This window comes from Amyelois transitella, chromosome 8 (genome assembly GCF_032362555.1).
Source record: "Amyelois transitella isolate CPQ chromosome 8, ilAmyTran1.1, whole genome shotgun sequence".
Classification (NCBI taxonomy): Eukaryota; Metazoa; Arthropoda; class Insecta; order Lepidoptera; family Pyralidae; genus Amyelois; species Amyelois transitella.
Window position 1 is genome coordinate 923484 of NC_083511.1, and position 21563 is coordinate 945046.

At 37.6% G+C, this 21563-nt stretch overlaps 4 protein-coding genes across 4 annotated transcripts in view; 3 read left to right on the plus strand and 1 right to left on the minus strand.

Moving 5' to 3' along the window:
- The window catches only part of LOC106137362 (uncharacterized), a 221204-nt gene that overhangs the window by 110191 nt on the left and 89450 nt on the right, over positions 1–21563 (minus strand). The gene's annotated exons all lie outside the window — the stretch shown is intronic.
- LOC106137315 (neurofilament medium polypeptide) lies at positions 682–1650 on the plus strand. Its single transcript, XM_013338124.2, has one exon. The coding sequence runs from the start codon at positions 698–700 to the stop codon at positions 1448–1450; it is 753 nt and encodes a 250-aa protein (XP_013193578.1). The 5' UTR covers positions 682–697; the 3' UTR covers positions 1451–1650.
- Positions 9316–14071, plus strand: LOC106137316 (uncharacterized). Its single transcript, XM_013338127.2, has 3 exons — positions 9316–9415; positions 12656–12914; positions 13525–14071. The coding sequence occupies exons 1-3, from the start codon at positions 9316–9318 to the stop codon at positions 14069–14071; spliced, it is 906 nt and encodes a 301-aa protein (XP_013193581.2).
- LOC106137317 (uncharacterized) lies at positions 15365–21018 on the plus strand. Its single transcript, XM_013338128.1, has 4 exons — positions 15365–15410; positions 15816–16038; positions 16514–16707; positions 20813–21018. The coding sequence occupies exons 1-4, from the start codon at positions 15365–15367 to the stop codon at positions 21016–21018; spliced, it is 669 nt and encodes a 222-aa protein (XP_013193582.1).

Here is a 21563-nt window from a genome sequence, read left to right on the forward strand (position 1 = left end):
AACCACTCGGCCCATACAATTTCAATTCATTTAACTTAATCTAGATATTTGTTAAATATATTGTATATTTAACCTTTAAGTACCGAAATATGCATTGCTCACTAAGCACTAAAGTAACATTGTTACCGTTTATGCACATCGCAACGAGAACTATAATGGAGCAGCAAAGAGAGTGCATCATAAATTATGTATTCGCTGACACAGTCCTCAACTCGCCAACGACGCTCGAATGTAGCCAAGTGTTTTAATCACCACCACTCAGACACTGCAAATCTGTCGGGGCTCCGATTGCACGACCGAAACTCCATTATGTCCACATTGAGGCAAATATCGCCCACAAAGACTTAATTAGCAACGCCAAAAGAAAGCGATTTCACCGAGTCATGAATATTAAAACCCCACTTTAGGCGTTTTCGTAAGTCGTCACCATAACACGTTGGGATTCTAATCACGCGCGCGGGGAACAATGACAGCGCCTAATCGGCATCAATTACACAATCGATGATCTTGGCGTTAAGGGGCCAATGTCGTGGTTCACTCGGTCAGAATATCGATTATGAAGGAGACGATGACACATCCGCAGAAGACGGAAACATAGACGGAAATAACACTGCTCCGAGGAATATGTATAAAAGGTGACATCTCAGTGTTTTCAGCATCATTCGACATCAGTCGGCCAAAGTGATAACAACCAAAAATGAAAAGTTTCATTTGTGTTTTGCTCTTGGCAGCTGTGGCTCTAGCTGAACCGCCTCGCTATAGATTAGCCAGGTATCGGTTCGAGAAACGCGAGCTTGAAGAATCGCAGCCGGAAGGAGCTGAAAATGGTAAAGCTGAGGAAGCACCTTACCCAGCAGCTGGCTACAGACCATCAAAGGAGTTCAAGTTGCCTTCACGTCAGGAAGTAGCTCCACCATCTACCTCTTACGGAGTTCCTGATGACAGTTACGGTGCCCCATTGAGGACTCATACTCAACCTGAAGTAGAATATGGTGTTCCAAGGATGGCAAAGAGAGAAGAGGCAGAAGGGGAAGAAAAAGAAGGGAAGGAGGGAGAAAAGAGTGAAAAGAAAGAAGAAGGCGAAGGCAAAGAAAAAAAAGAAGGAGAAGAAAAGAAAGAGGGAGAGGCTGAAGAATTAAAAGGTGAAGGTGAAAAGAAAAAGAAAGGTGAGAAGAGCGGCAAGTTGGAAGCTGCGCCGGAGAACGACGACGAGATTGTGAGTACTCAAGGAGCTTACTACGTACTGTTACCAGGCTCTCAACTCCAGAGAGTGCAATTCAGGACTGAGAATGATATTAATAGAATGGCGTACACCGCTCGCCTGCAGTACAAGAATGAAGATAAAGCACCATTATTTGTCTACTCTGCAGTACCAGAATATACAGTTCCAGTAGCTGAATACGCTTATGAGTACCCAGCCTCTTCTTCCGCCTATTTTCAGCTATACTAAGCAAGTTTAAAGAGTCCTTTCATATGTACTGTGCTGTTACAAATGGATGCAATTTAGATTTAAAAGGATTATTCTTTTCACCGATCCCGTTGTAAGGTACATCTAGCTCCAATTCAAATCGTTTCCAAAGGGGAATTTCAAACGTTTCACCACCGCGCATTTCGTTTCCTATTTGTTTATTTATTTGCCCAAGTGATGAAATAAAAAGCGATTTACATAGTAATGTTGTATTTATTCATTTTTCAACTTAATTTTAAACAGTTTCTTTGAAATGTTAAACGCTAATTGTCTAGATGGTTAGCATGACAAAGATGAGCTGATTTGGTAATTTCAACCGTTTCACTTTTTGTTATATTTATTTACTTGTGCTACTTATCTGTTATGAAATTAACTATTGTTGAGACTGTACGCGTCACCATGTTTAATTAGAGTTACTACAAAATGTTTTACAAGCGAAGGACGTTATATAATTTTGTATATGGCGTTTTGTGGAATAGTATTCATGATCCTCTTCTTTTGTATCAGGTTTTCTGCGATTTCAATCCTAGAGCCAATCAGGTTTTGTTATAAATTGATTGCTATCTGAATTCAATGGTGCTGAAACCTGACAATGTCTTAGTTACCAAATTGGATCAGGGTCATATTTAGACGTTGCAATGTGTGAATTTCCTCACCAGTAATTCTTAAACTTTTCATTATTATCAGGTGTCTTCTTAAACACATTATATCGCGGCCGTTTTATATGGCGGGAATAATTTTCATTATACTGTATGAATTTAATAATTTATTCATCTAGAATTTCTACAGTCACATAGACGTTATTCTGAAAGAATCCGAAATTCATCAAAATACCAAAAATTAGGACCCTGATACAACTTACTGCTTAGTATACAACCACTCGAATTACTAAATTAATTAACGTGGCACAACTAGAACAAACTTCAAATTATAAACCTACAATAATTATGACAATTTTCATTAGCATTCGTTTCCACATCATCATCTATCAGTCTTGATTTCCATTTCACAATGAAAAAGAGTGGTGAAAAGCCTTCATTATACATTCTATAAATATGATGTGAAGGGCTTTTGTTAGCGACAATGACGTCGAAACAATGCAACTGGGGCGCAAAATAAAAACGATACAGAGGAATGGATAAGATCGTCTTAAAAGTGAATTTCGATCGTCTTAAAACGTAGATTGGACAAATTTGAAGAAAAACTAGATAATAGAGAATACATAAATATATACCATCATTATTTCCTATTGGGGTAGGCAAAGACTAAAGACTTCCACTTTGCTACGAACCTTACATACCTCTCCTGCTCTTCACAGTATAGGAAATACTGGAAAAATATTAAAGGATATTTAATTGGATTAAAAGATACGATCCATTCCTGGGAACAGATAAAGACGTCAAAATTGAAGATGTAATTTTATATACATAGAACACAAAGCATCTTTTTATCTCCTTTAAGTATTTCCAACACATTATAATATGCATAGTTTTGCTTCTTACGAGTGTGATTAATTCGAAATTTTTCATTTTACTTGACAACATTTTCCGGCATATTATAATTACTTTAAGTTAATTGCTTATGACGTAAGATAAAATTAAATGGACTATTATCTTTTTCTCTTTTCTTTTAATCTAGACTTTCCTTAATTTGTAACGTCAGGTATTGTAGCATGCATGTGTAGTGTAAGTGTATAAAAAAATAATTTGTTGTAAATTTAAATGAACCACATTGAGTTTGTGAAAAATTTAGTGTGAAATGGTGGTTGATATTTCGAAAAGTATTTTATACCAAATGCTTCCCAGCTTGAAGAAAAATATTTTATAACTACTTAGACATGAGACAAACAATACACATGCAGTTGATAAAATGTGTAGTAGTCATTTTGATTTAATACAGATTATGTCACTCACACGAACAAAGCCACAAATATTCGCAAATATAATTAAAACCCTAAAGAGAATGGGCATAAAGTGTTTATCAATTCGCCGCACGTACATTGTAAACCACAGTTGTAAACAGTATTCAAATGATGGGCTTTGCTTCCTCAAACATTTGTTACATGTGTAACGCATCCTGTTCTAGGTATTAAAATGGGATTTTTATGTGGATGAGGATTTAGAGATGTGTAAAGAAATTACTCTTTTATTGATCATATATCTCGTAACTGGACTGTTTGCCACGTCTACACCGTAAAGACGTGATCAGATGTACTACTCTGTCAAGAAAGTAGCAGGAAAAGATCAATAATACACAAACTGTTTGTTATTCATCCAAATTTATTTTATCACCTTCAAAATATGCTCCTTTAGAAACGATACACTTACGCCAACGAATAATCCAATCATCAAAACATTTTTTAAACGCTGTTTCCGGAATTGAGGTCAGTTCTCACCGCGAATTCTCTTTTATGTCTTCTACCGATTGAAAACGGGTGCCAGGAAGTGGTAATTTGAGTTTAGGAAAAAGAAAAAAGTCGGCTGGAGCCATATCTGGTGAATATGGTGGTTGCTCGATGGTATTTGTTGAGTGTTTGGTTAAAAATTCGTTCACAATGATGGCCTTGTGCGAAGGTGCATTATCATGGTGCAAAATCCAAGAATTTTCTTTCCACAAATCTGGCCTTTTTCGTCGGATTTGCTCTCTTAAACGCCGCATAACACTCAAATAATATTCCTTATTTACCGTTTGACCTTCCGGCAAGAATTCCGAGTGCACAACACCGCGATAGTCAAAGAAAACAGTCAACATGACTTTGACTTTTGAACGACTTTGGCGTGGTTTTTTCGGTTTCGGTTCAGTTGGAAAGCGCCACTCCGAAGCTTGTTGACTAGTTTGCATGTCAAACTCGTAAACCCACGTCTCGTCACCAGTAACAATGCGTTTCATGAATGTTGGGTCGGAATTGACTCGTTCTAGCATGTCCTCAGCGACTCTCATGCGATTGAGTTTTTGAAAAAAATTCAGGTCTTTTGGGACTAGCCGAGCGGCAACATGTTTCATACCCAAATTATTAGTTAAAATGGTACGGATCGACTCGTGAGATACAGAAAGTTCGGTGGCTATCTCTCTCAAAGTTGAATGAGGATTTTCAGTCACTATTTCCTTCACTTTTGCGATGTTAACTTCAGTTGCAGACGTTGATGGCCTACCAGAGCGAGGCAAATCTTCCATCACATCTCGACCGCTTTTGAACGCTTTGTACCACTCATAAGCACGAGTTTTTGATAAAGTCGATTCACCGTAAGCCTTCTGTAACATTTTCAGTGACTCCGAACACGATATTCCATTGGCAATGCAAAATTTAAGACAAACTCTTTGTTCGATGTTTTTATCCATTATGAAATTAGCAATACACACTAGATATGATATAACTAAAAATAGCACTGTATTTAATGTAAACAACAGATGCAACTCAAACTCCGCGCCAAAATGGAAAACAGTTGTGCCAATCTAACAACAACAAAAAAAACAAAAATTTGAATTTGGAACCATAAATAAATAATCCATTCCCGATACTTTCTTGACAGAGTAGTATATAACACTTGATATAACATGAGCAAAATGGCTATCCAAAATGTAATAACATTGATAACATTTATCAATGTATAGTTCTTTTTTTAAATTATTCTCATAACTAAACATAAATAAGTTCATATTCTGAAAGATTCTGAAATAATAGAGATCGTGGCAAGTGCAAAAGATGTAGTCTCTGCCTGCCTATCCCTCCGGGAAAAAGGCGTGATTTTATGTATGTATGTATGTATTCTAAAATAGAGTTCAGTTTAAAGTTTTTGATAATGGCGAGCGCTTTGGTCATAACCAAAGTAATTTAGAGTGAGATTTAGAAATCCTATTCTATCTAATCGTAATATCAGGAAAGGTTTCGACTGGCCATACAAATTTATTATTAGAAAGATGTGACCTCTGCCTACCACTCCGGGAAAGAGTATTTATGTATTTTGTTTACATTAATTATTTATTATTCCAATTCTCGTTCGGCCTGTTCGATGTCAATTATTGAGCGTACCCTGTAATTTTCATTTTCGGGCATCTTACTGGTTAAAATCATAACCCAACCTTTCTTTCGTAGGTGGGTAAAAATAGAAAAGTTCACCGTCGACTTCACCTGACACTTTGAAAATGAAATTTTCGTCTTCCAATGCAATGTAAGGCCGCGTTCTCTCTATATCGTTGCGGCCAAATAATCTTCATGCAAATTATTAAGAGCTATTTCACATTTTTCAGCGGCATAGTGCTGCCACATGTAATATCATTTGCAATAAATCATTTTATCTTTGACAAAGACGAAAATTATAAATGTTTTAAATTAAATCACTTGATAATACATGCAATATAATATGTATCAAGTTATAGGTTAATATGTATCATTGCTCAATGTAGCTACTTTTATTATAATCGCTTATTAGCGTAAGAAAACATTTATAATTTTTGTCTTTGTTTAAGATTAAATTATTTATTTCACATAAAGGCAGCATCGTGCCGTTGAAAAATGTGACATGACTCTTGTTGCTCTGATTGTATTAATCTCAAATTCCGAAAACCTTGGAAAATGCTGTCTTAATTCACCGCTAGAGAATAAGGAACCTACACTTGACGTCACCTTTTAAGAATAAAATGTTCCAAATTTGACGAAATCTTCTAGACATAGTGTGAACGCAACCTTATGGTTACCGAAATACTTCATAGCAATCAGTTCTACATGCGTCGCCGTCAGGCACTCACGGACGAAGCGAAGTGGCTGCCTTTTGACATCAGGTGCCAGTAAACGAAATCACAGACATAGATCACGATAGATACATACATACATATGGTCACGTCTATATCCGTCCGAACGTGGCCAGTCAGTCTTGAAAAGACTGAATGGCCACGTTCAGCTATTTGGCTTAATGATAGAATTGAGATTCAAATAGTGATAGATCAGGATAGATCAAGCTTTATAAAATATAAGCACCACGCATGCCAAATGGCTTGGTTTTGCCAATATTTTCTCTTTATTATTTTATGTAGATTGTAATGGGCTAGCAACCTGTCACTATTTGAATCTCAATTCCATCAATTAGCCATACAGCTAAACGTGGCCTTACAGTGTTTTCAAGACTGTAAGCTCTGTCTACCCCGCAAAGGATGTAAACGTGATTATATGTATGTATGTATGGATTGTAATGTTGGTTAATTATCTCGCTATTATTCCCAGTAAGAACCCGAAAAAAAAACTTGGCCTGCTTGTTTTGCGTATAGTGATGATTGAACGAATGGTACCTATCTAGCTGGATATATGTCTTTGTCGGAAATCCTTTTAGCCGACTGCGGCTGAATCGGGGGAGGATTATGTTTTGAGTAGTTAAATGATACGCTACATATCACTAAGCTGATACCATTTCCATTTTACTACACATAGGTAGATAAGTACATTCGAAAAACGGTGTTATATATATAGTCACGTCTATGTCCCTTACGGGGTAGACAGAGCCAACAGTCCCGAAAAGACTGAAAGGCCACGCTCAGCTGCTCGGCTTAATGATGGAATTGAGATTCAAATAGTGACAGGTTGCTAGCCCATCGCCTAAAAAAAAGGATCGCAATTTCATAAGCCTATCCCTTAGTCGCCTTTTACGACATCCATGGGAAAAAGATGGAGTGGTCATATTCTTTTTTGTATTGGTGCCGGGAACCACACGGCACGAAAAATGGTGTTGCACATAAAATATTAAGATTTTAGGGCATCGATGTATAAGACCTATTATATTCGTAGAGATAGAGTCGAATTCTGATCACACAACGGGACACAATAAGCTTTTCCCATATTTAAAAAGTAATTTGGATTTCGTTTGTTTGTTTGTTTGTAAACTCTTTATTGCACATAAAAATAAATATAACAAATTACAAAACAGTTATTGGATTTAGAAGAATATGCACAATGGCGGACTTATCCCTGATGGGATTTCTTCCAGTCAACCAAAATATAAAGGAAAATCCAAAATTTAAAAGGCAGCGCACATAAAAAGCAATGAGGATGCTATATAATAAACAGTACATTTCTACATAATTAAAAATAAACATACATAAATAATATATATATAAATAAACTTACATATTTATGAGTACACTCAATTGTTAGATGCATCAGCATACAGTCTTTTGATAAGTGATTTAAAAGAACTAAGGTTAAGAGCAGATCTCGTATCTTGTGGGAGGTTATTCCAAAGCTGAGCGGAACGAACACTAAAAGACAAGCCATAAGTCCGAGAAGAATAAGAAGGAATAAGTAATTTAAGATTATTATGAGATCGCATGCGACTATCCGTCTCACGGAACGAGAAATTTTTATGAAGATAGTGAGGAAATGAAGGATTAAAAAGGATATTAAACAACAAAGATAGTGTGTGAACATTACGTCTAAGGCGAATTGGGAGCCAATTCAATTGGCGACGAAACTCAGAAACATGATCAAATTTGCGAAGACCGAAAACAAAGCGAATGCCCTGGTTCTGTAAACGCTCCAGTTTGTCAAGCAACTCTTCAGTAACATTTAGACAAGCAACATCGGAATAATCAAGAAGAGGAAAGAGAAGTGATTGTACAAGTAAAATTTTAGTGGCGGTGGGTAAAAATTTTTGCATTCGGCGAAGTGAATGTAACGACACATACATCTTACGGCTGATTTCATTTATATAGGGACTCCACGATAGAGTTTGGTCCATGATGACACCCAGATTAGTCACTTTGGAAGATAAAGGAATAATATATATCGTTCATACAGACATTGTGAAGAAGCCTGTACATTCCGACTACAGGATGTTGAATCATGATTCAATATAGGGGTTAGGTTTCCCTGCAAAGTTTGCGGGGGTCTGACGGGAGTCGCTTCGTGTAATGAATTACTCAATTCAGGGTCGTGATCAATAGCACACCCCGGGCTCCTCTCCAGAGAGGTGAGGACACAAACGGTACTACACTATGAAAATCCTGTCTTTGTAACGGGAGCGATGATTCTGCTTGACCGCCACCAAAGGGAAGATCTTCCGCCAGGCTAGACGTGATGCCTGGGGAACCGCAGCTCCGACAATGGTTCGTCGGAGCATTTATGCTCCAATCCGTAAAATCTTTGCTTGCGCGATTTAGACTCTTCGCTGTTATTGGCTGAGCGCGTCACATTCTTTGCTAAGATTGACAGACGCCGTGTGACGTCGCCACAGTTCTCCCCCCTAAGACCAGAGGTCTGATATCTTAGTCTTACTGTGTAATCTGTGCTTCAGTTGTAGCTTGCAAGTGCCAGTTGTCTCCCAGTGAGCCGGGAGTTGCTCTTCATGAGTCGTAGCATTGCTCATAGTCATCGGTGAGTCGAGACACTAGAGTCACTATTTCAAATCGTTTCACATTAAAACCCATGCAGCGTGCCGCCGACTTCGTCCGACCGCTAGTCGCTAGTCGTCGGTCGGTGGCAGGTTGCACTGCGACGTTTAATTAGACGTTCAATCCAGTAGTCGTTCAAAAGTACCCGAAACCGCCGAGCTTGCATGAAGAGAGTTATGAATGTGGATGAAGCGAAGGAAGTATGCAGAGATGGTCGCAAGTGGAAAGAGGTAGTCTCTGCCTACCCCTCCGGGGAAAAGGCGTGATTTTATGTATGTATGTATGTATCCAGTCTGTCTGAGTCCGTCAGACCTAGGTCAGACGGTCATGGGCATCTTACACGGGCCCTTAGAAAACTAGTAATGACATTTTAAGTAAATGACGTCTCGTCTGTCATTATTGTTAGTGTAAGAGTAAAATAATGATTTAAGTTAATTTTAGTTATTTCAGAGAAAATCTATATAGTAAAGATGTTAAGAAAAAGTCTCATGGTAGACCATATTTACCTGTCCTTGCTACCAAAAGACAGGCACAGGTGCAAGTGGATAGCAAACATGGTCGTGCTTCAATGTGAGTTATTAAAACCTCAGTTTGTCGTGTGGGTTGTGAGATTGCTTCATCTTTTACGCTCTGATATTTAACTACGAAAACTTATTCAGGGTATTTTGCACATTCAAAAAAGGACTGGTATTTTATAGACAGCTTTCTGTTTTCTAAATTTCCTACATCAATTCTTTTACTTCATTTCTGATTTCGTGCAAGTTTCAAACTTACACGGTTTACTTTTGACCTGACCTCTAACCAGAACGTTTATTATTATTAAGGTGCGTTGGTCTTGGTCTCACGCTTTCAATATCTGCTTAGTTAGCCTGCTTTTTATCAGACACTCTACATGACCATGACCAAACAGTCAAAGTATATTTAAGATTTTTGTTTCTTACAAGTCATCATCAAAATTGAGATAGTACATGCTTTATGCAAATTAACAGTTAATTAAATACGCTTCAATTGAAATAGATTCAATTTTCTTTTAAAACTCTAAAAGCATTGCTACCATTTGACTATTAACAAAAGATATATTATTAAAACTCGATCTGTAATTGTTTGACCTAATCAAAAGAATGAACACTAAACATCGTCGGGTAAGATTTGTATCTTTTGCTTAAATATTATTTACTTTTATTTATATTACAAATTCTAAGTAAAACGATATTATAAATTGATGAATAGTTGTTTTCACATAAACAAAAAATTCTCTTGTATATAGGTATAGTCCTGTAAGATTTTCTTAAGTATAAATGTTCTTTTTCCAACCATTTTCAACTACCTCCTTCAAATTATTCCGTTATTTTCTACATTGAGCTCTCTGGATCCATTCGAGCCCACTATCTAGAACTGAAAGTATTAGACATAGATGTATGTGTATACAGAATCTGCCGACCGTTTCAAGAAGGCCTCTGGGATCTTTCTTGCTCTGTGATCAAAGCAGTCAATTAACTAACGGTCTTGTCTATAGGTATCAGAGTTTCTTAAAGTATAAAGGTCCACTACGTTGAGCATAAGGCTTGTGGGTTTAAAAAAAGCGTTCAAGAGGGAGTTTGACTGAGTATGTGTCAAAATTTACAATAAGAATGGGACTTAGATGTGAACTTAACAAAATAAAATTGTTATTTATTTTTGTTTTATCTAGTAAGACTATGATATCTTTGATCTAACAATTAACTTATGTACATATTTATTAATAAATGCATCATATGTATATTTATATCACCAGTCTTATTAAATCTGTACAGAAAATTGTGTGCGTCCCATGACGAAGACACATCATGTCACGTGTTATATTATATTCTAGTGTATAATATTATTTTTATTTATTTATTTTCAATGTTTTAAACTTTTCAACAGCTTAGACATTAAATAATATTATTGTTTATTGTATTAGTAAGCTAGAAAAAGTCGTATAGACATAATTTTTTTTTTCATAAAAGTACGTGGAACGATAAATTTTGAGAAACACTGGTCTTAGCCTCAAGCCAAGCTCGGCCAAGCTATTCGCACGAGCTGTGACCACAGGGTATCGCGCTGCCAAGGAAAGCTTGTTAATTTAGTGGAAAATGGCCGCCCGCTCCTCCCTCTAGTTCGGAGTTCATCAAACTAGAATCGCATCGTTTAATCTGTATTGCGATGGTGTTTATGTTTGTTTATACTAGCTTTTGCACGCGGCTTCGCTTGGCTATATTCGTTTATAGAAAACGAATCAGTCAAAAACATTGCTTCTTCCTTATTGAAAAGATTTATTTACGCATAATTAAGTAGATTCAGTTTTACTAAGTTTTACCGAGGGGATGGCCTAGTAGCACAGGTTCGCAAGAACCTATTTCAAGAAATGGCCTCTCTTCATAAATTGATATAACATGCTAACTCAGCTTAGTATTTGCATTAAGGAACGATGTACAATCTGTGTTTTCTGAGGAAATCAACGATATTTATTTTTAATTACGCATGATTGAGTTTTACCGTTTTAATGAAATTTTATATGAGATAAGGGAATTCATTCCAGCATCCCATCATGAGATTCTAAAATGATACCAGTGTATATTATGAAATGCCGCGACCAAGACGATCGAATCTTTCCCGACAAAGCCGTTATTGTTTACATAGATACTAGCGCCTAACGGCAAACCAAAGAAGTCTTTCTCATACAAAATAATAAACTTAAACACCTAATAATATTAATCTTTATCCAAATAAATGAATTGTTGATTAATAGTACTTAATTGTGAACAAAATTGTCTTTTATATCACTTAATTTCAATGAATATCTTTATAAATATAACAATTAAAAATAACACCGATAAAAAATTCACCCGCGACGCATGATGTGCAAAACATGACGCTGCGAGGAAGAGAGGCGTGGCTTGCAAGGTTTATTATTTGCGTGGACTAAGAACAGTCTGGAGAATGACGTCGGGTACTTTTCATAAATGCCACAAAGACTATAATTCCTGTGGGATTTGTGACTCCTCCACACGTACGAAGTCGCGGGCAACAGCTAGTTTTACAAACATTAAACTGTGAATTCATTTTAAGATAACAAATATAATTAAGTCATTACAAGATTTGAACCTCTTACGAGTATAATTTCGTTTGCACGAAGTTTGCGTGAAACACCACCATCTAAGCTTTCTGAAATGAGCTTAAAGCTCCCCTGTAATTGGCAAAAACTTTGCATTTTGTTAACGCGATCACCTTGAAGTTTGATGTTACTTTTTAAAAATTAATATTGTTTATTAAAACAATAGAGGTCGCCTCGTGAGACGAAAAATTTCGCTGATTTTCATTACCCTGAGAATTCCGGAAATATTTTAATGCACATACATACATAAATATACATATTGTCACGTCTAGATCCCTTGTGGGGTAGACAGAGTTGACAGTCTTGAAAATACTGAATGGCAACATTCAGCTATTTGGCTTAATGATAGAATTGAGATTCAAATAGTGACAGGTTGCTAGCCCATCGCCTAAAAAGAATCCCAAGTTTGTAAGCCTATCCCTTAGTTGCCTTTTACGACATGTATGGGAAAGAGATGGAGTGGTCCTATTCTTTTTTATATTGGTGCCGCGAAACACACGGCACAATTTAATGCACCACTAAGTTATCAGTCAGTCAGGCGGTCACTCAGTATCGGAAATGTTTTATAGTATGCGTCGCCTGATCGTTATATTGGCAAGATCGTGACATGCCCTGGAAACATTAGGATTCGCTAAAAACGACAACAAAATATTCTATTTTTATTTAATTTTCAGGCTTCTTCGTGTATGCTGGAGCTATTTCTATCATTTACTGTTTTTGGTCCCCCCAAAGGGCTTACTTTGAATATGACAAGTTGGTCCGGATAATGTACCTCTTCGACTATGAATCTTGCGGCTATGCCCTGGACTCAGCCCGGTCTATAGCTAATCTTAGATTACCTAATGATACTACGGGTTATTCTTATATTCTGCCTATCGAGTGGAAACCGGCCGAAGTCACAGTTTCTACTCGTTTGTCGGCGAAAACTAGAAAGTTAGTTATTTTTGTTACCTGATATATTATAATAACCTTTTTTTCTTTTTAACATAGGTACCGAATTATTGTCACATCTGCATTATAGTAATGATTTGGGATCTAGTTTCCTAATGAAGACGTTTCTTCACTATGTTTTATTTTACTATAAGACCATCTTTTAACATTAAATAATTTATTTATGTAACCGTTATGTCAATTAGATTCAACGGATACCGTAACCGTAACATACATACATACATAAAATCACGCCTCTTTCCCGGAGGGGTAGGCAGAGACTACCTCTTTCCACTTGCCACGATCTCTGCATACTTCCTTCGCGTCATCCACATTCATAACTCTCTTCATACAAGCTCGGCGGTTTCGGGTACTTTTGACCTGACCCTTTACCAGGACGTCCTTAATTTGATCAAGATACGTTCGGCTAGGTCTTCCCACTCCGACCTTTCCCTCCACATAGTAACCGTAACATAGAATTGTTTTATCTCTTTTCTTACGTGAGAACTCATAAAGTCCTGCGGTCTCTAATTTCTCTACTTCAAAATCATTACTTCTGCTAACTATACAGAAATTCCTTATAAAAATAACATAACCTAATTCCACATTACAGGTACATAGAATTTAGCGTCGTGGTCCACGTCATATGGATGTTCGTCGCCATCGCCCTGAGATGCGTCGCGAGACACAGCACCAACGTCAGACTGCTCAAGTTGACTCTCCTCTTCTTCCTCTGCACAAACATCTTCGTTGTCTTCTTTGACATATCCATGGCGATCGTCTACATCGCCCATATCCAGCAGAGTCTGTCCAAAGGCATGATATTAAGGTACAGCGGATGGAGTGTTGACATCCAAGTGAGTGATCCAAACGATTTCGCCGGATGGTTGCCTTTGGCGGCTTGCTTCTCGTGGTTACGAGGAATTTTCATATTGTTCTGGAATATTCTATGCTGCAAATTGATCTACAATATGCGCTGCAGGATGAAGAGAAGAGAGATTAGGAGGAAGATAATGCAAAGGACTAATCTGCCGATACCAGAACCAGATCCGACGGCGGAGAATGACAGAGCAGTGTTGTATTACAGAACCGGGGAACATATTCCTGATACGCATTTGTTACGTTCAAACCAACGGTCGTCGTCGTCAGTAAATTTTTAATTGAATACAATAGTTTTTGGTATTGTTTCTGATATTTTCTGTTACAACCGTGTCGTGTTGTAACATGACAAAGATAAAGTGGCCATATGTGTCACCATCTCTTTCTTGTGGATGTCGAAAGAAGATACTAGAAGCTAATTTACTCTTTATCCAAATAGAGTCATGATCAATGCTGAATGTTAGGAGAAAATATGTGATGATAATAACTTGATATACTCCTGGGTCATAATCAAATAGGCGGATCTAGGCTCCTCTCCAGAGAGGATGCAACTGACATTTACACCAGGAGAACGGTGATCTTTTAATTATTCACTAGCCCAAAGGGACTATCTTTCTACATATCCATCTATATTAAAATTAAATTTATCGACTTAAACGAGTTTAACTGTTTATATATTCAAAACCAAAATTTTGCCAACCCCGCCTCATTCCACCCCGTAAGGATTAAAAGAGAACAATTTATAAAGAACATTAAACTTGGGTAATGCGAAATGAAATGAGACGATTCTTGAGGAAATTCAATTTGAAAGGACGCTATTAAATTTTTCATTATCGCCGCGCTTGGAGTGCCATTAATTTTGGACTTTACCTGTAATCAAAATAGCGTCTCGTAGACGATACAAAATAAAATAAGTACGGAAATAAAGCCAGTAATTTTAATATGTACGATTAACACATAAAACTTTACGAAACTCGTCTTGTGATGTCGCGTACTTAGCTTTTAGATGGAATAAAAGCTTTTAACAGGTGTAATGTCTTACTTAAATCGAAAAAATGGAGTAAACTAACATTTAAGGTAAGGTAACAGGTAAGTTAATTCTAAAATTCTCAGATTTCTCTCCTTAACTTATATTTAAGATCCATTGTAGACGGCCTCTGTGGCTCAGCGGTAGTACGCTTGTCTGTGACACTGGAGGTCCCGGGTTCGAATCCCATGATGAGAAAAAACCTTTTACTGATTGGCCTGGGTTTTGGATATTTACCTTTATAAGTAGGTATTTATTGTAAAATATAGTATCGTTGAGATAGTGTCTTGTAACACAAGTTTCGAACTTACTTCGAGGCTAACTCAATCAGTGTAATTTGTAAATCATTATTGTAACCTATTGTATCCAAAGATTTAATGATATTCTCACAAGAAAAATGACTTGACTTCTGTATTTTAAATGTTTTGTAACAATCACAAAATTGAATCGCAGCCTACTTGATCTGTTTGTCCGTCACGACTGCTCTCCGATATTTTGGGACCTTTGAATCTGAGGAGTTGATGGAATTGTAATCAATCCTGTGATAATGGGGTCACTTAGTTTTTGGACAACGGCGCTTGTTTTGTATCAATGTAAGTTATATTTGGGATCACATTTCTTTGCAAACAACGACCAGAAATGTGTGTTATTTTTATTGTTGTGATGTCTGTCGTTCTATCTAAATAATTATTCTTAATATTTTTTGTATAGTTTATATTAAAAAATAGTTTCTTGTGATTATTAACACTGATATGTTATCTGTATATTAGTTGAAAAGCTGAAAGTTAAGCGAGAAAGACAATCATACGTATGTTGTTCTTTTTATGATGATTTATATCCCACACAAATAATAGTTATAGAATCCTCCTTTATTTATTTATGTTATTTATATATTTATGTACAACAAGAAATATAAGCAAAAAAAAACTTAAAATAAAGAGAAATTCAGTACAAGGGCACTACTTATTTCTAGAGAAATTTATTCCTCCTTTTTCCAGCAATCTTCTGCATAATTATTTCTTACTCGACTCTTACCTGCCAACTCAAGCCAGAGAGGAACGAACTACACGAAATAACTCTGGTTAAGCTACTCTACTTCTACGATCCCGAAGCCTGCTCCCGGATCTTCTTCTACAACTTCACCGAAGTCCGGGACTTCAAGAAAGTCTACTCAAATATCGTCTGGCCACTGAAGAATCACATCGCGTCCAGTTTTCGTGGGTAAGTAAGCTATCGACTAGGATTGGAAATCTAAATACATACATACAGACATAAAGTCACGTCTATATCCCTTGCGTGGTAAACAGAGCCAATAGTCGTGACTGAAAGACCACGTTCTGCTTTTTATGACATCCATGGGAAAGAGAGGTGGTCCTATTCTTTTTTTGTTTAGTGCAGGGATACCGCACGGCAAAAAAAAACATATCGTAGCTGTGATCTCAGCAAATGAAAATAATGTAGTACGCTAATCTCTGGATTAAGAAGCGTGATCACATACAAACATGCCTACATAAAATCACGCCTCTTTCCCGGAGGGGTAAGACAGACTACCTCATTCCACTTGCCACGATCTCTGCATACTCCCTTCGCTTCGTCCACATTCATAACTCTCTTCATGCAAGCTCGGCGGTTTCGGGTACTTTTTGGACCTGACCCTTTACCAGCGTAAGCGCGATCACAATGTTTCTTATTGCAGAAAACTGAAAGTGTGGTTGAGTCTGCACATCCTGTGGTCGGTCTTCGCATTCGGGAACTTGGTAATGGTGGAGCAGCCGTGCAGGTTCTACGCAGCAGTACTGCCCTTCTCTGTGACCGGAGTCGTCATACTCGTGGTGGACGTGATATTCATGTCGGTCTTCGTTAAAGACTCCATGCATACTAGGACCGAAAGTATGAATACACCAGTATTTTTCCATACATACATACATATGGTCACGTCTATGTCCCTTGCGGGGTAGACAGAGCCAACAGTCTTGTAAAGGCTGATAGGCCACGTGTAGCTATTTGGTTTGCTTTTTGCTTTGACAGGTTGCTAGCCCATCGCCTAAAAAAGAATCCCAAGTATGTAAGCCTATCCCTTAGTCGCCTTTTACGACATCCATGGAAAAGAGATGGTGTGATCCCATTCTTTTTTGTATTGGTGCCGGGAACCACACGGCACCTTTTCCAAAATACATATTTTTCAGATTTTCCTTTAAAGCAAAAAAGAATCAATTGCCTATGCTTGACAAAGCAAAAGTAAGCTACATATATACGCGTGGAATAGTAAATAACTATTCCACGCGGACGAAGTCTCGGGCATCATTGAAGCCCTCAAGGATGAATAATTTTGCCAGTTTTTTTTCACATTCACGTATATTCAATACAAAAATAAATTTTTCAATTTGAACCAGTAGTTCCTGAGATTAGCGTGTTCAAACAAACAAACTCTTCAGCTTTATAATACTCTTATTAGTATAGATTAGTAGGGACGTATCGTTATATCTGCAGAATATCAAACTGCTCTTCATAGCTCTCGCGTGCAAGCGAATTTACGCTAACAGCAAGTAACTTAATATCGTTAAGGCGTTACAGGTTTCTGATCAAACTTGCTGTATAACAGAATTCTAAGAAAAACCATTATGTAACTATTTCGATTTTCAAATTCGTCCGATGAAAATGCTGCAGTGTAGTTTGTTCCGCCGTTTCTTCTACACATTAACGCTTTAGAAGCGGTATTAGTGATGTGACGTCAATAAGTGACACCTTGTATCCAATTTTGAAATTAAAAAAATATGTGAGATTTATAATACGCGTTAAGCAATTAGCGCAATTAGCGTTCCAAAAGCTTAACACATTTTGAACAAACCTAACTCTTCAGGAATGTGAAATTAACATATTTTTTTCTTTCAACCTAATGTTTAAGCTGAAATCATTCTTGGAGGTAGCAGAACCTATACGATTCCACTTGCAACGATACTTCATCATCTTCATCCACATTCATAATTAAAAAAACCTCCACAACAAAATGGCCTTAAGTAAAAATGTGTAGTAATACTTATTATCTCTGGTAAATATACCTGTGGACAATAATCGTTGTGGAGATCTGGTGCCTATGCTAGGTGTCAAAAGAACCTGTAATTCTGCAATTTAAGAGTCATAGACATTAAATGATACATACATACATACATATAATCACGTCTATATCCCTTGCGGTGTAGACAGAGCCAACAGTCTTGAAAAGACTGATAGGCCACGTTCAGCTGTTTGGCTTTATGATGGAATTGCGATTCAAATAGTGACAGGTTGCTAGCCCATCGCCTAAAAGAAGAATCCCATGTTTATAAGCCTATCCCTTAGTCGCCTTTTACGACATCCATGGGAACGAGATGGAGTGGTCCTATTCTTTTTTTTTTTATTGGTGCCGGGAACCACACGGCATTTAATGATCTATACGATTACTTCCGCACTTAGCCCTACGATTAGGGTAATCTTGAGATCAGTGAAAAATTAGTACTAAGTACAGGAGCCAAAATCATGCAACAAGAAAACAAGTTAACTCTTTTCAAACAATCTCTTCGGTTTTGGGTACTGCATTCAAACGACAATGCCCAATAGGTAATGCTTTCAACATATCTATTTGTACACAATGGGCCCTCGACGCATACTGTATGTAGCTCAAAGAGAGGCCAGATGCCAATTTTACTAGACCGTGGCTATTATAGCCTACTGAAACTAGTTTAATGGCTATCCGATAGGGAAATACGGTTAGTAGTGATGGCTGGATGGTAGTATAGATATCCATTGCGGGGTAGGCAGAGCCAACAGACTTGAAAAGACTGAATGGCCACGTTCAGCTATTTGGCAACTAATGATAGAATTGAGACTCAAATAGTGACAGGTTGCTAGCCCATCGCCTAAAAAAGAATCCAAAGTTTGTAAGCCTATCCCTTATCGCCTTTTAAGACATCCATGGCGAGGAGATGGAGTGGGCGAAGGGATGTATTCTTTTTTGTATTGGTGCCGGGAACCACACGGCATACTTAGTTTCTAATCGGTATATATGTATATGTACATATTTCTATCATGTACGTAGCGTCCGTACCTCACCGCAGTCAAATATTGCATACTTTTCCCGGATTTGTGAAGTAATATCGGTAATCCGCGTGAAATACGATGCTGTATGTGGAATTCTGCCAGATTTCGATAATGTGGTCTGCCAAACTAGTTTATATTCAACCGACTGACGAAATGAAGGGGATCTCTTTGTTTTCACATACGTACATACAAATGGTCATGTCTATATCCCTTGCGGGTTAGACAGAGCCAACAGTCTTGAGGACTTTTGTTTTAGCCGGTTAATAATGTTCTGCCAATGATAGCAACAATAATGTTTTCTGAATAATACACGCATATCTTTATTCCTTACATAGGGGTAGACAGAGTCAACAATCGCGAAAAGACTGGAAGGTCACGTTCATCTGTATAGCTCAATGATAGAATTGAGATTCAGATAGTGACAGGTTGGTAGCCTATTGCTTAGAAGAAGAGTCTCATGACATCTCTACGCCGCAAGTCACAAAAACAAAAGTAAGTAAGTCCGCCATTGCAAGTGATTGGTTTCTTTTATAACTATGTACTATTTTCTTGTTGCTGTGTAAATTTCTATGCAATAAAGATATTACAAACGAACAAAATCACGCGACGCTATCAGTCAAAAACAGCGAAAAGTCTAAATAGCGCAAGCAAAGGTTTTACGGATTGGAACATATATACAACCTTCGACATAACATCGTCTGTCGCGCGGTTCCCCAAGCATAACACCTAGCCTGGCGGAAGATCTTCCCTTTGGTGGCGGTCGAGGGGAATCATCGCTCCCGCTACAGCTTTGTTTGACCTTGGGATGAGATGCAACTGGCACACACCATGTATACCTACCTATATATTTTAAACTAGCAGTCCGTCACGGCTTCACCTGTGGTATTATTACATACATACATATAATCACGTCTATATCCCTTGCGGGTTAGACAGAGTCAACAGTCTTAAAGACTGATAGGCCACGTTCAGCTATTTGGCTAAATGATAGAATTGAGATTCAAATAGTGACAGGTTGCTAGCCCATCGCCTAAAAAAAATAATCTCAAGTTTGCAAGCCTATCCCTTAGTCGCCTTTTACGACATCCATGGGAAAGAGATGGAGTGGTCCTATTCTTTTTTGTATTGGTGCCGGAAACCACACGGCAAGTGGTATTATTGCATAACCTTAAACACCCGCAGATAATGTACCTTATTAATGGAGAAAGACTTTCCAATATCTGATCGTCGGGTCTAGCGTGGTACACGTAACGCCGTTATTATCACGCGATAAACTATCGCTGTCTCGTTTTATGTCAAAATAAAAAGCGAAACAGCTATAGTTCATCGCGCGATAAAAACCGCGTCGCGCATGTCATGATAGGCCTCGCTGTATTTTTTTTTTAAATTAATGAAAGTTACCAAAGTTTTAATTCTTTTTAATAAATAAAGAAATACTTAAATTTTTTAAACAAATTTTGACAATTTTTTTGTTATTTATATTTATATAATTTTTTATGTTACCGTGCCGTGTGGTTCCCGGCACCATTACAAAAAAGAATAGGACCACTCCATCTCTTTCCCATAGATGTCGTAAAAGGCGACTAAGGGATAGGTTTATAAACTTAGGATTCCTCTTTTAGGCGATGGGCTAGCAACCTGTCACTATTTGAATCTCAGTTCTATCATTAAGCCAAATAGCTGAACGTGGCCATTCAGTCTTTTCAAGACTGTCTACCCCGCAAGGGATATAGACGTGACCATATGTATGTATGTATGTTTTATTTTACAGTTATCGCACTACCCGTACATCCATCTCAGTTTGGTCCAAAGGTTCGACTGGCAGAGAATGCCTTGTGGCATTAAGTCCACCTGTTGTACGTTTTACGTGCATGAAGTTTAAATAAATAAATAAAAAATTTATGGCAATACTTTCCAGACGATCTTTTAATGTACATCAGCAACGTAAAAGCCGTGAACGTAACGAGCCTGGAGCCGGAGTTCTCCAAGGTGGAGTCCACGGAAGACATATCCTGGATCTCCCTCCTCATGGCCTACTCGAGCTGCCGGGCCATTGTTCAGTACGTGATCAATTTCTGGATGATCAAGGATAACTTCTTCGAAGGACTGGCTTCGTACCGTTAGTATTTTTATTACTAATTTATCTAGTGCCGTGTGGTACACGGCACTTATAAAAAAAAATTAGATAACTCATTCTCCTTCCTATGGATGTAGTAAAAGGCGACTAAGGGATAGGCTTATAAACTTGGGATTCTTGTAATAGGCGATGGGCTAGCAATCTGTCGCTATTTGAATCTCAATTCTATCATCAAGCCAAAAAGCTAAACGTGGCCTTTCAGTCTTTTCAAGACTGTTGGCTCTCTCTACCCCGCAAGGGATATAGACGTGACCATATGAATGTATGTATGTACTTTATCTTATACTAGAGATACGTCCGCGACTTCATCCACGTAAAGCCAAAGATCCCTCTAATTTCCGTTCCCATGAGAATAACGAGAATTCTTTCTTAGTGCATATTTCATCAGTAAGCCATACAGCTAAACGTGGCCTTTCAGTCTTTTCGAGACTATTGGCTCTGTCTACACCGCAAGGGATATATATAGACGTGACTATATGAATGAATGTATATACAACCAACACGCCAAAAAGAGCTTCATTATACGAACCCC